Source organism: Amblyraja radiata, chromosome 15 (assembly GCF_010909765.2).
Source record: "Amblyraja radiata isolate CabotCenter1 chromosome 15, sAmbRad1.1.pri, whole genome shotgun sequence".
In the NCBI taxonomy this organism is placed as follows: Eukaryota; Metazoa; Chordata; class Chondrichthyes; order Rajiformes; family Rajidae; genus Amblyraja; species Amblyraja radiata.
The window spans coordinates 40,754,626-40,769,957 of NC_045970.1; the positions used below are offsets into that span (position 1 = coordinate 40,754,626).

The window sequence follows — 15,332 nt, forward strand, 5'->3', positions numbered from 1 at the left end:
CCAGGTTGTGCGATAGAAAAGGAATTGGAAAGTAACATTAACATTCAAAGTAACATTAGCAAATTTGCAGATGACACAATGCTGGGTGGCAGTGTGAACTGTGAGGAGGATGCTATGAGAATACAGGGTGACTTGGACAGGTTGGGGGAGTGGGCAGACGCATGGCAGATGAAGTTTAAAGCGGATAAATGTGAGGTTATCCACTTTGGTAGCAAAACCAGGAAGGCAGATTGCTATCTTAATGGCGTCAAGTTGAGAAAACGGGAAGTACAACGGGATCTGGGGGTCCCTGTACATCAGTCTATGAAAGTAAGCATGCAGGTACAGCAGGCAGTGAAGAAAGCAAATGGCATGTTGGCCTTTATAACAAGAGGAATCGAATATAGGAGCAAAGAGGTCCTTCTGCAGTTGTACAGAGCCCTAGTGAGACCACACCTGGAGTATTGTGTGCAGCTTTGGTCCCCTAATTTGAGGAAGGACATTCTTGCTATTGAGGGAATGCAGCGTAGGTTTACAAGGTTAATTCCTGGGATGGCGGGATTGTCATATGCTGAGAGAATGGAGCAGCTGGGCTTGTACACTCTGGAGTTAAAAGGATTGAAACATATAAGATTGTTAAGGGTTTGGACACGCGAGAGGCAGGAAACGTGTTCCCAATGTTGGGGGAGTCCAGAACCAGGGGCCACAGTTTAAGAATAAGGAGTAAGCCATTTAGAACGGAGATGAGGAAACACTTTTTCTCACAGAGAGTGGTGAGTCTGGAATTCTCTGCCTCAGAGGGCAGTGGAGGCAGGTTCTCTGGATGCTTTCAAGAGAGAGCTAGATAGGGCTCTTAAAAATAGCGGAGTCAGGGGATATGGGGAGAAGGCAGGAACGGGGTACTGATTGTGGATGATCAGCCATGATCACATAGCTGGCTCGAAGGGCCGAATGGCCTACTCCTGTACCTATTGTCCATTGTCTATTGGAATATGGCATTGGAGTTACAGAGGAAGTGCAAGTAAAAGAGTGCAAGGGCCACAATGAGGTAGACTGGGGGATGGGGAATGCACCCTTAGCATAAGAGAGGTGTATCAAGAGTCTGGTAGTGGCGAAGAAGCTGCTGTGAATCACTGCTGTGGATCGCTGCTGTGTATAACGTGCCTCACCCCTCTCTACCTCTGCCCAGATCCATCTAATGATGCTGGAAAATGAGAGAGTGCCTCCGAATGAGCGGCTGAACCAGCACGAGTTTAACCTGGACCTGAAGGAGCAGAAGAAGCTGCACGTTGAGGGAGAGGAGAAGGTGGCCAAGGTGCGTGTCCGAGACAGCGAGCTTCACTCGGGTCAATGCACGGAGTTATCTTGCAACAGCGTTAGAACATATTGCTTGTCTGCGTTGAATCATTGATGGGAAAGCCTTACATTAAAATTAGTGTAAGCTTGGTTCACACAGAAAGGTCTCTTCAACATGGTTAGCTTACAACCCAATGGTATGAACACTGAATTCTACAATTTTAATAACACTCTCCAACCCCCTCTACTCTACTCCACCCCACAGTGGTATCAGCCATGGGGAATACACCAGGTGTGTGCCTGGCATGTGAAATATATATTCACAGTGGCAGTGTGTGCCAAATTTTTTGCAGTGCAGATGAATCTTTGGGAGCAATGTGTGATGCCCATCCCATGTGCCCAGGATCATGGTTAGTCGGGCATCTAGCTCACTGGGCATGCATCTCCCCCAGGCTGGGGAGAGGCTGGTGTGAGTCCTGCCCACTGTGTAACACAGTCTCTCTGACCTGCTCGAGGTTCCTTCATGCCCACAGGTGCGCGAGTCCATCGAGATGACGAACCTGGCCAACCAGTACCTGCGGGAGGTGATCAAGAGAGAGTGCTGGGACCAGATGGAAGTGAAGGGCCGGATGCTGGAGGTAAGGGGGAGATGGCGGGCAATCTGCAGCAGCCTGTGCCCAGTGAGCCTTGGGGTGGACAGGCCTGGCTCTCTCTCCACACCAGGTTCATGGGAGCAGCTCTCTCTGGGTCGCTGGGTCAGGGATGGAATGCAGGAATGCATGGAAACTTAAGGGCCTGTCCTACTTGGGTGTCATTTGCGCGTCATTTACGCGACAGGCCGGTAGTGACCGATGCGCGACTGTCGCCCGAAAATTGTCTAGCAGTACGACAGTCGCGCACCAATTGCTCTTGAGGGCCCCGCTTCTTTTGGGAGCCATTTGCGATGTCATTCGTACTTAGCCCGATCTCCGTGGCAAGGATTTTCCCAGTGAAAATTTTTCAAAACTACACGCGCTTTATACCACGGGTGGTCATGTGGTGCAGCGCTCAAACGACATGCAAATGGCGCGCCGATGGCGTACGGGCAGCGCATGGTTACGGATGTTGACGCACGGTGATGCATACTAAATTAGCATAGGCAATGTTCGTGTGTCACCATGCGTAACCATGCGTCACCACACGCTACACGTACGCAGTCAGTACGTCAGCGTACACCATCAGTACGTCAGCTTGCGCAAGGGATATGTCACGCAGGTGGAGCACAAGGATTTTGAGCATTCCAAAATCCCTGGGCGCCGCGCGTTACCGCACGTCACTACATACGCCACCACGCCTCACCACGCGCCATGCGCGCGTCACAAAGCGGATGTTGCGTAAATGACGCGCAAATGACGCCCAAGTGGGACAGGCCCTTTAGTGTTCAAGTGGACTGGGCTTCAGCGCCAGTAGATATACCCAGGGGAGGGGTATCAGAGAGCTACAGTACCCGGGAGCTGGTGTTAAACTGAGTTCTTTTGTCAATCTAAGGTCAACTTGACTCAAACGCTTGTAGCTGTTGAAATCGATTCTTTATTCAGCTGAGACTAGTCTCTGAACCTTCCAACACAGAGCTGAAAGCTCTGGGGCAGGTCCAGAGAATTGGTGACTTTGATACAAACTCATGGCATTTATATAGGTCTTAGACATTTCTGAGGGTATGACAAACTAGCAACCAATCATCTGAGTCCTTCTGGTGATTTGCAACAGCAGTCACATGATCCCCCCCCTCCTCTGGCCTCATTTTACAACTTTTGTTCGCCTGTGGTTTAACTTTGTTTAGAATAATTTTATTTCAACACAGCAAAACCCCAGTAGGCTCAATTATCAAAGATCACTCCTCAAAATATAAGATACATATGTAATACAATGATAACACAAGTCATACAAACAAAACACGCTTTCCATACCAAGAAGAAAAATATTTTTATAAATCTAAACAGAGTCTAATGTTTACAATCCTACCTAGACACAATACATTTCATAAATGGTTTCGCTACAATTTTACACAGTTTAAAATACTATTACCTATGTAATATAAACATTAATTATATGAGTTCGCCAAATTACACAGCTTCTAAGTTAAATTCAAAACCCACACATACCTCCCAACTCCAAGCATACATGGGTCGTTAATCTGTCAACTTAATTGATAAGTGTTTGGTGCCAGGATACAGCTTCATTCTTAATTTACAGCCTCCCCTTCTCCTGCTATCTCTGGGAGATGGATTTTTAATCTCTCTGCAAGGCCTTTTACAAATATTATAGAACACGGTAAATTTACAATTTCAGATCATTACCTCAAAAGAACAGCGTCTCAATCCCTTATCTCAACCTCATTATAATTTAACATAGCCAAAGCTAACCACAGAATCTATTATCTCTCAGCCTTGAATTCTGTCTCGAACTCAGCATAAACAGCCATAACTCTTCATCTTTATGTTACACGCAGAGCTCAAGAATGTGCCATAGATAAAGAGCAGATGACCTCTGGCCTAAGAAGATGCCCTATTCAGTAATCCATTCCTCAACACAAAATTATATCAAACATAATTTCCTCCAGTTATAATTGCTTCAAAGCAATAAACTAAGCTATGCAGGTTCAGATTAGTGTTTCTATGTTGTTATTCATTTGTTCGCTGTATGTGTTTCTTTATACTTTATTATCTTTAGGAGATGTGTTTCTGAAAACCTTAAGCTTTTCTTTTACAAATTACCTAGCTTATATAAAAGTCACTATCCAAGCGGTTCTATTATATACTATTTCCTCAATGGCAGTGTAACATACCAGAGAGAGGGGGACAGAGATTGTTGATACACCTTGATTTTGGTACACTTTTTTTCCTCATAGTCATTCAAAAATTAAATGGAGCACAGGGTAAAACATAAACACATTCCCCATGATAGACACAAAGTACTGGAGTACCTCAGCAGGTCAGGCAGCATCTCTGGAGGAAAAGGATGGGTGACATTTAAGGTTGGGACCGTTCTTTAGACTGGAGAAACATCACCTTTCCATGTTGTCCTGAGATGGTGGCTTATCCGCTGAGTTACTCCAGCAATAATGGTTTCAGAGATATAATTATTAAATTAACATCGGGGACTAGCATTTTCCCCAATTTCACTTTCAGCAATAAAATACTGCTATTTACATTAATTATAATTTTCTGGTTAGATTAACAATGATACTTTGTATTTTGAATGTGTTTGCATTGGACACATATCACAGTGTTTCCTGCCTTCTAATTAAAATGCGAAAGTCTTCAGAGCTCAAAGCATTTTTATGTTTCCTGTTTACATTTACTCCAGATGTTGCGATCCATGTGCGCTGAAGAGACTGTTCCTGTCTGCAGTGTTTTATGTTCTATGAGAGGGAGTGTAGATGTAAAAGGAGCGATGCACTCCTGAACCTTATGGCGGAAAGATGCAGAGTTAATGTTCTCCGGGAGTGATAGTGAAGACTGGCAGGTGGAGTAGAGCAGAGGTACTTACTTGAGGAAGGGCCAAGGGGCGTTGCAGAATTGGTCTATATGGGAGAAGGTTGCGATGGAGAGTTACTGTACAGAAGAGAGGAACGTTGTGTACTGGGGGTGTGTGGTGTGTGATGAAGGGGTGGTTATACAAGGCGGGGACATTGTGGGTTTATGTACAGAGGCCAGGAATGGACAGCTATTGTACAACACAGGAACATGAGGGGTGTGTGGAGTGGGGTGGAGATCAGATATACACAAGGGATGTTGGGGGTTAGTTACGCGGGGTGTGTGGCCTGCGATGGAGAGCAGGTGTACAGGGACGTTGCGGAGTGAATATTGGGGGAGATGTACGGTGGAGAGCCGGCATACACAAGGCAGGGATGTTGTGGGTTGAATGTACCAAGGGGGAGTGGTATGTGGTATGTAATGGAGATCCGGTGTACACAAGGTAGGGATGTTGTAGTGTTAGTGAGCACCGGTTGTGTGATGGAGAACTGGTTACATGAGTCAGGGACACTGTGGAGTTAATGTACGGAGCGGTGATGGACACCTAGTTACACAATGCAGGGACGTGAGGGGTGAGTGCACTGGGGTGTGTGGTGTGGGATAGAGAGTAGTACACACGGCAGGGATTTGGGGAGGGTGAGTGTACAAGGGGTAGTACGGTGCAGGTGTACACATGGGAGCAGCAGAATGGCTTCTGACGTTTCTGTCTTTTCCTCAGGCTTTTGATTCAGGTATAGCAGTGACCAATTACTCGAAGAGAGAGCGCAGCAAGAAGGACCTGGACTTGCTGAAGCAGATAACACGTCAGAGGACAATTGAACAGATCGACATGAAGGTATCCTTCCCAGCTCTCTCCCCTTCACCAACAGCACTGGAAGGACCATAACCTCTAGCCGTTCACCTTGCTCACCTGGATGTTTCACCTTGCTCATCTGGATGTTCCACCGTTGTTCCTTGGCCCTTGCAACAGAGAGCCAATATATTAACATAAGATTTGATTGTAGAAATACCTGTCCATTTCTCTCCACCGCCTGTACATACCCTGATAAGTAACTAGCCTTGTGTTGACCTTCTCCTTCCCTGCAGTCCATGCTGCCCCAGCCCTATCTCAGGCGAGAACTCCAGGAGAAACAATGAACAGCTTGTTTGCAACAGCATCAAGGCACATAGACATCACAAAACATATAAATTATACGGAAATTATACAAGACTGTGAAAAATAGACTGTGCAAACACAAGACATTTGGGCAAAAATACACCATAAGAAAACAAGCCCGCGATAGTGCAAGAAGTGGTCCGTGGGTGCGGAGGTAGGATTAGGGTTGCGTGGGTCGATTCAAGCACCTAATGGCTGTGGTGTTTCTTAAGCTGGTGGTGTGGGACTTCAGGGCCCTGCAGACTGAGGGACCATGTGATAATGACAAGGCTTTCTCCCCGTTCTACTTGCAGGCTCGGAAGGACATCGTTGAGACACCTCCTAAGAAGGAGGAGAAAGAAGAAGAGGAAGCGGAGGAAGACGACTCAAAGGAAGATGAGAACTTGGCCGTGAAAGGCAGCCTGACGTACCTATATGGTTTGGTGAACCCATATTTGTATAGACAGTTGGACCTGCACACAAAGGATCAGAAGATTAACCAGATCATCCTCTTGCAGGTGTGCAAAGTGCATCAAGTAGTTCAAACGCCAGCCCATAGTCCTTCCATTCCATGGTGTTTCACGCTGTTACTCTTTGGCAAATCGCCGTGGTATGACCCAGGACAAGAGCAGGCTGGATTACATGAAACAAGACCGTTTGGTGGGTCAATTGTCATTGTGTAGTCCAGAGAGAAAAGGTTTAATGTGAAGGGGAGAAAGGTTTAATAGGAACCTGAGTGGCAACCTTTCAACACAGGGTGGTGGGTATATGAAACGAGCTGCCAGAGGAAGTAGTAGAGGCAGGTATTTAAAAGACATTTGGACAGGTACATGGATAGGAAAGGTTTATAGAGATATGGGCCACACACACACAAATGGGCGTAGATGGGGCATGAATGAATAGGGCCGAAGGACATGCTTCTTCCCTGTTTGCCCGTGAGCACCACATGCATCAAGTTCTAGAGGGTCAGGCAGAGTTGAGGGACTGAGATTAACAGCAGTCGTGGAATACCTGTTCCCACCCTCCGCTCCCACCACCAGTCCAAGCTGACCACCCATGGCCAGTGTGGTGGGCTGAGACGACACCGACCTCTCCATGTCTGGCCTGATATTCATCTCTGCTTTCTGTTGCTTTAAGGACATGATTCACAACATCAAAACCGACTTCAACAAGGAGTTTGATGCAACTTACAAGCAGAAGGAGGTGGAGATCTCCCGAGTGAACGACAGAAACGTGCGCATCAGAGAGATCATAATGCAGCTGGACATGGACGAGGCCGTGTGGGTGCCCACCATGAGTAACAACGAGAAGCCCGAGAGGGACCTGGAGGTGTTCGAGTCAGAGGTAAAGCCGGCATCGTCAGAGATGGAGAGAGATGCACAGAGATTTATGGAGCTGTACGGAGATGCAGGGAGATGCACAGTGCTGTACAGAGATGCAGAGAGCTGTACAGAGATGCAGAGAGCTGTACAGAGCTGTTCCGAACTGCACCGAGATGTACACAAGTGTTCTGCCCTTCCCTGGCGCTGCACAGCAGGTGTGGCATCAGGTGGAGCGGCAGGTGAGAGGGCGAGGTTAGAGAGGGGGTGAGGGTGGGGAGCGTGAGATTGGGCAGGGGGGGGAGGATGAGGAGGTAGAGTACATGGGGAGGGTGAGGATGGGGAGAGAGTGAAGGCAGGGAGGGTGTGTGATGGGAACGGCGAGGATGTATGGGTGAGGGTGGAGAGGGGGTGAGGGTAAAGTGAGGTACAGGTACTTGCGTGCAGCAGCATCACATGCACATAGACTCCGCAGGTTTTAACAATATAACAAAAAGGAAAAATGCTGGAAATATGGGTCAGGCATCATCTGCAAATACCAATACAGTTTACATCTCAGATCAATGTCTTATTATCAGACCATTCTGATGAAGGGTTATCAAAATTAGAATGTTAACTGCTTTCTCTCCCCACAGGTGCTGCCTGACCAGCTATTTCCAACATTTAGCGTTTTGATTTCAGATTTCCAAGATTCCCGTTTCCCTTACCATTAATTCTTTGGCTTCAGATTTCAGCTGAACGGTACCTCACAGAGGAACAGAAGGCAAAGCTCGAGGAGGAGTTTAACGCAGAGCAGCTTCGGATACTGCTTGCTAAGGTACCCCATTGCTGAGCTCCACAACTCAAAATCATAAGACAGTGATTACAAACCATCGCAAAGCAAACCCTTCTCCTTTTTCTGCAATTTATTCCACACATTATTCCATACGAATAGTCTAGGACCAGAGGGCACAGCCTCTGTATAAAACAACGTACTTTTAGAATGGGGATGAGGAGGAATTTCTTCAGTCAGAGGGTGATGAATCTGTGAAATTCATTGCCACAGACGGGCAGTGGAGACCGTCATTAGGTATTTTTAAAGCAGAGATTGATAGGGTTTTGATTAGTAAGAGTGTCAAAGGTTATGGGGAGAAGCTAGGAGAATGGGGTTGAAAGGATGATCAAATGGCAGAGCAGACTCGAAGGGCCAAATGGCCTTACTCTGCTTCTATGTGTTGTGAACATGAACACACAAATACACAGATGCTCTCCCTTTTTTGCACACAAATCGTATAAGACAGGAGTGATTCATTTGTTTTTGTCCAGGCTGCATTGTGCAGATGCTCACACACACATACAACACAAACACACGCTCACGGACCCTACAGGAGCCAACAGTGAGCCATGGGCACTGAGTGCAGAGCTGCTGCTGTCACTGACACGCACACAGCTGCCATTGATATGTACACAGGGTGCACAGCACCAGTCAAATGCTGTTCTATACTCCGTGCTCTCAAGCATTGTCCCTTGATTTGCTAATACTTGCTTGCACTGCAAAGTTTATTTATAGTAATGGTTTTGGTAAGGACTAAATGAAGGGATGTGCCAGTGATTCTAGATTTAGGGAAGAATTACAGTAAGAAATATGGCCTGAGAACAGTGGTGCAGCGGTAGAGTTGCTGCTTTACACATATTCACATATTCTGTTGTGCTGCAGCAAGTAAGAATTTCATTGTCCCGTCCAGGACATATGACAATAAAACACTATTGACTCTTGAGACCCGGGTTCGATCCTGACTACGGGTGCTGTCTGTATGAAGTTTGTACCTTCTGGCGTAGGGTTTCTCCAGGTGCTCGAGTTCACTTCCATACCTCAAAGGAGTGCAAGTTTGTAGGTTAATTGACTTATGTAAATTGTGAACAATCCCTGGAGTGTAGGATAGTGCTAATGAAGAGTGTGATTGCTAGTCGATGCAGACGAAGGGCCTGTTTCTATGCTGTATCTCTAAAGTTAAGAACAGTGAAAAGCAAAGTGGCCAGTTAAAGATCAGGAAGGTACACAAAAAATGCTGGAGAAACTCAGCGGGTGCAGCAGCATCTATGGAGCGAAGGAATTCCTTCTCTCCATAGATGCTGCTGCACCCGCTGAGTTTCTCCAGCATTTTTTGGTGTACCATCGATTTTCCAGCATCTGCAGTTCCTTCTTAAACAAAGATCAGGACGACTTGGTTTTGAATGTGTACAGCTCAGATCTTAGCGGAATCCTGAACCATCAGCATTGAACTTGGTGCCTGTTGCTTTCAATAGTCATGGTCTGTTGCCTGGTTATGTTTGTATCTGTGTCTGCCAACCTGTCCTGTCAACCGGGATTCATCTCAAAACTTTAACCCGGGTATACTGTACAGTCAGCTCCAAAGTATGTGCCTTGGACATGCGGGTGTTACTGTTTCCCCTGTTTATTCACTATAACACTCACCCTGCTTCCCTCTTTCCCCAGGCTGACAACTGGCGTGAGCGCGCTCTGATGGACATGATGGGGGGAGTCCTCGAGGCCAAGAAGTCAGACATCCTGAAAATGGTGCGAGTCTCAGCGGCTGCGCGTTGCCGGCCGTCGTCCTGTGTGTGAGCGCGGTCACCCAGGACTGGCAGTGGCGCTACTAACGGAATGCCTACGGCCATAAATGAGGCTTAAAAAAAAGTGGTGCAGGGTGTGGGGAAGGTTATAGATCCAAAGGACCAGGACATGGCTATTGATCAAATTGGGATAAGTGAGTAGTACCATCAGTAATGGTGTATGCAAAGTCAAACCAAAGACACATGGATGGTGTACAAATTAAAGATGATGACACAATACTTGACGTGACAAGCCGATGGCAAAGAGATCAATGGATTTGATTCAATCGCTGTGAAGAAATCATGGCACCAGACATTGATAATTATTGATATTTCAAGGTAAATTACTAAAAATAGTCAAATGGAAAAGGATGGTGGGAGTTAGAATAATAAAATAAAGGCAATACGAAGGAAGAATCTTGATCCAAGCAGGTGGGGGAATCAGTACAGATGCAGACAAACGATAACAAGGGGTTACTTACAGCACTGGTTTGAAGTGGTTTTCAGGGGTAGGGTTGCCTGGAAGCATTGGTACAGAGACATAATTAATCAATAAGAGAGAAATTGATAAGGGGCATGCACATATTATTTTATCCAGAGTAGTGGAAATCAAGATAGACACAAAAAGCTGGAGTAGCTCAGGCAGCAGCTCTGGAGAGATGGAATGGGTGATATTTTGGCTCAAGATCCCTCTTCAGAATCAAGAACAGATGTAGGTTTCAGGTGAGACCGGATGATTTAATAAGAACCCGAGGGGCATTTCTTTCCTCACAGAGGGTGGTGTGTGTGTGGAACAAGCTGCCAGAGGAGATGGTTGGGGCAGATACTATAACAACATTTAAAAAACATTTGGGCAAAATATAGAAAGGATGGAAAATGTTTAGAAAGACATGGGCTAACAACAGGCAGTGGGATTAGTATAGATGGGGCATTGTGGTCGGCATGGACACGTTGGACCGAAGGGCCTGTTTCTGTGCTGTATGACTTTATGAATCTCAATCACTGGTTCTTCTTGCTACTTGAATCCCTCCTCATGGTTGCATAAGAATATGGATATACAGGGAATGAAGGGTTATGGATCACGTGCAGATAGATGAGTTGGTCTTGTTATATTCGGAACAGACATTGTGCTGTACTCTTCTATGTTATTGGGGATGGTAACGAGCCACCTCACATCAGTATTGTTTTCTCTGCCGTGTGGGAAATTAAAATAAACCTGAGGGGATCCCGCAGGGTGAGAAAACATTGGATATTATGTTGCTGACTGGTCATCTCTTCCGCTGGTTCCTTTTAGGAAATTGCTGAACCGCTCTTCATGGTAATGCCGGACTATGAATGGAATGAAGAGCAAATAAGGCAAGCCAAGGAGTACACCATCAAGGACCAGGCTCTGAGTGAGGAGAAGGACAAGTACAGGAAGGTAACACCAGCATGGCTGGATTGAAGGTTTCGAAAACATAGAAACATAGAAAAATAGGTGCAGGAGTAGGGCATTCGGCCCTTCGAGCCAGCACCGCCATTCAATATGATCATGGCTGATTATCTAAAACCAGCCTTTTCCACATATCCCTTGAATCTGTTAGCCCTAAGAGCTAAATTTAACTCACTCTTGAAAGTGAGTTGGTTTCCAGTGAATTGGCCTCCACTGCCTTCTGTGGCAGAGAATTCCACAGATTCACAACTCTCTGGGTAAAAAAGGTTTTCCTCATCTCAGTCCCAAATGGCCTACCCTTTATTCTTAAACTGTGAAACCTGTTTCTGGACTGCCCCAACATCAGGAATATTTTCCCTGCATTTAGCCTGTCCAATCCTTTAATCCTTTCCATGTTTCCATAAGATCCACTCTCATCCTTCTAAATTCCAGTGAATACAAACCCAGTTGCTCCATTCTTTCATCATATGTCAATCCCACCATCCTGGGAATTAACCTGGTGAACCTACGCTGCACTCCGTCAATAGCAACTATATCCTTTCTCAAATTAGGAAACCCAAATTGCACACAATACTCCAGGTGCGGTCTCACCAGCACCCTGTACAACTGCAGTAGGAACTCCTTGCTCCTAAACTCAAATCCTTTCGCAATGAAGGCCAACGTGTCATTAGCTTTCTTCACTGCTGCTTACTTTCAGTGACTGATGTACAAGCACGCCCAGGTCTCGTTGCACCTCCCCTTTTCCTAATCTGACACCATTCAGATAATAATCTGCCTTCCTGTTCTTGCCACAAAAGTGGATAACCTCACATTTATCCACATTATACTGCATCTAACCTATCCAAGTCACCCTGTCTTATAGCATCCTCATTGCAGCCCACACTGCTACCCAGCTTTGTGTCATCCGCAAACTTGGAGATGTCACATTTAATTCCCTCATCTAAATCGTTAATATATATTGTAAATAACTGGGGTCCCAGCACCGAGCCTTGCGGCACCCCACTTGTCACTGCCTGCCATTCTGAAAAGGATCCGTTAATTCTTACTCTTTGCTTTCTGTCTGCCAACTAGTTCTCTATCCATGTCAGTACCCTACCCCCAATACCATGTGCTCTAATTTTGCACACTAATCTCTTGTGAGGGACCTTGTCAAAGGCTTTTTCAAAGTCCAGATACACCACATCCACTGGCTCTCTCTTATCCATTCTACTTGTTACATCCTCAAAACATTTCAGAAGATTAGTCAAGCATGATTTCCCCTTCATAAATCCATGCTGACTTTGACCGATCCTGTCTCTGCTTACCAAATGCGCTGCTATAACATCTTTAACAATCGACTCAAGCATCTTCCCCACTACCGATGTAATGCTACCTGGTCTATAATTCCCCATTTTCTCTCTTCCTCCTTTCTTAAATAGTGGACTACCCTCCAGTCCACAGGAACTGATCCAGAGTTGAGAGAACATTGGAAAATGATCACCAATGCATCCACGATTTCTAGCACCACCTCCTTGAGTACTATGGAATGCGGACCATCAGGCCCTGGGGATTTATCTACCTTCAGTCCCAACAGTTTACCTAACACCATTCCTGACTAATGTGGATTCCCTTCAGTTCCTCCCTCCCACTAGATCCTCGGTCCCCTAGTATTTCTGGGAGATTGTTTGTGTCTTCCTTAGTGAATACAGAACCAAAGTACTCATTTAACTGTTCTGCCATTTCCTTGTTTCCCATTATAAATTCATCTCAGGCTCATGAACCTTCTTCCCGATGGTAGTAACAAGATGAGAGTCTTTAGAAATATGATATGGAGTCCACAAAGGAAGTGTTAAATGGAGGCTAAGGAGAGCATGGGCTGGGTTTTAAGGTTACTAGAATTCAGAGATGGCATGAAGGAAAATGGGAGAGAAATGGAATTGGGACTGGGACTGGAAACTCAAAGAAGAATTATTCAGGTGGCCAAGGCACTGAAGGATAGGGAGAGAGGACATGGTTTGAACTGTAACGACAAGAATTGTGCCAGTCTCTTGTATGGCCTCAATCAGACCTGATGTTTTGGGTGATGGAGCTCAGCTCCCGACAGAGGTTCTGATTCCAAACCATAGCATAGCTGATTCCAAACATGCCTGTGTCCTTGTGTGTTTGTGTGTCTGTGTGTTCATGTGTTTATATATACACATCAGCACCTGTGTGTCAGTAATTTGTATGTTAGGCTACGTGTGTGACAGTCTATATGTGGTGCGGAAACACCTGTATGTTTCTGTGTACATATGTCTGGCAGCATATAGGTTGTGGTGAGGCAGAGCTGATTGCTTGCCTGTCTTACAGACCCTGGAGTCTGAGCTGAGGAAACTGCAAGCGTCCATCGCAGAAACAACAAATGGATTTGACGACACAGTTAACAAACTCTTCGAAAAGAAAGTGCGAACGGAGATGATTATCTACCAGGTAATTGCTCGGTCTGTTCTCTGAGCCCAGTGCTGACAGTGAGTGAGAGCCCAGTGCTGACAGTGAGAGAGCCCAGTGCTGACAGTGAGAGAGAGTCCAGTGCTGACAGTGAGAGAGCCCAGTGCTGACAGTGAGAGCCCAGTGCTGACAGTGAGAGAGAGCCCAGTGCTGACAGTGAGTGAGAGCCCAGTGCTGACAGTGAGAGAGCTCAGTGCTGACAGTGAGAGAGAGCCCAGTGCTGACAGTGAGAGTCCAGTGCTGACAGTGAGAGAGAGCCCAGTGCTGACAGTGAGAGCCCAGTGCTGACAGTGAGAGAGAGCCCAGTGCTGACAGTGAGTGAGAGCCCAGTGCTGACAGTGAGAGCCCAGTGCTGACAGTGAGAGCCCAGTGCTGACAGTGAGAGCCCAGTGCTGACAGTGAGAGCCCAGTGCTGACAGTGAGAGAGAGCCCAGTGCTGACAGTGAGAGAGAGCCCAGTGCTGACAGTGAGAGCCCAGTGCTGACAGTGAGAGAGAGCCCAGTGCTGACAGTGAGAGAGAGCCCAGTGCTGACAGTGAGTGAGAGCCCAGTGCTGACAGTGAGAGCCCAGTGCTGACAGTGAGAGCCCAGTGCTGACAGTGAGAGCCCAGTGCTGACAGTGAGAGAGCCCAGTGCTGACAGTGAGAGAGTCCAGTGCTGACAGTGAAGAGCCCAGTGCTGACAGTGAGAGAGAGGAGCCCAGTGCTGACAGTGAGAGAGAGCCCAATGCTGACATGTGAGGATCCAGTGCTGACAAGTGAGAGAGAGCCCAGTGCTGACAGTGAGAGCCCATGCTGACAGTGAGAGAGTCCAGTGCTGAACAGTGGAGAGCCCAGTTGCTGAACAGTGAAGATAGCCCAGTGCTGACAGTGAGAGGGCCAGTGCTGAAAGTGAGAGCCCAGTGCTGACAGTGATTGAGAGCCAGTGCTGACAGTGAGAGCCCAGTGCTGACAGTGAGAGCCCATTGTGACAGGGAGAGCATTCCAGTGCTGACAAGTGAGAGCCCAGTGCTGACAGTGAGAGAGTCCAGTGCTGACAGTGAGAGCCCAGTGCTGACAGTGAGTGGGAGCCCAGTGCTGACATTGAGAGCCCAGTGCTGACAGTGAGAGCCCAGTGCTGACAGTGAGAGCCCAGTGCTGACATTGAGAGCCCAGTGCTGACAGTGAGAGCCCAGTGCTGACAGTGAGAGCCCAGTGCTGACAGTGAGAGCCCAGTGCTGACAGTGAGAGCCCAGTGCTGACAGTGAGAGCCCAGTGCTGACAGTGAGAGCCCAGTGCTGACAGTGAGAGCCCAGTGCTGACAGTGAGAGAGCCCAGTGCTGACAGTGAGAGCCCAGTGCTGACAGTGAGAGCCCAGTGCTGACAGTGAGAGCCCAGGAGAGAGAGAAAGAGAGAGAGAGCGCGCCTTGCAGTGATCATTGTGTCCGTGACTAACCAGCACTCTGCTTACAGGAGGAGCTGAAGATCTGCAACCTGCTCTTCTCACTGCAGATAGAGGAGGAAGTACAGAACCGGAACGCTCAACTCAACTTCCTGCTGGCTGAGCAGAAGAGCTGTGTGGTACGACAGCAACAAGATCAAGTCCAGACCCTCACCTGAG

General features: G+C 47.1%; 1 protein-coding gene across 4 annotated transcripts in view; it reads left to right on the forward strand.

Moving 5' to 3' along the window:
- cfap43 (cilia and flagella associated protein 43) overlaps positions 1-15,332 on the forward strand; it is an 87,438-nt gene that overhangs the window by 56,458 nt on the left and 15,648 nt on the right. For 2 of the 4 annotated variants that reach the window (XM_033034192.1, XM_033034193.1), the window contains exons 20-27: positions 1,169-1,294; positions 1,809-1,913; positions 5,509-5,625; positions 6,240-6,443; positions 7,063-7,269; positions 7,972-8,061; positions 9,721-9,801; positions 11,131-11,256. In XM_033034192.1, the coding sequence (XP_032890083.1) occupies positions 1,169-1,294; positions 1,809-1,913; positions 5,509-5,625; positions 6,240-6,443; positions 7,063-7,269; positions 7,972-8,061; positions 9,721-9,801; positions 11,131-11,256 (1,056 nt within the window). Of the gene's footprint in view, positions 1-1,168; positions 1,295-1,808; positions 1,914-5,508; positions 5,626-6,239; positions 6,444-7,062; positions 7,270-7,971; positions 8,062-9,720; positions 9,802-11,130; positions 11,257-13,596; positions 13,717-15,184; positions 15,293-15,332 lie in introns of all 4 variants that reach the window. The other 2 variants (XM_033034190.1, XM_033034191.1) reach the window with 2 other exon arrangements.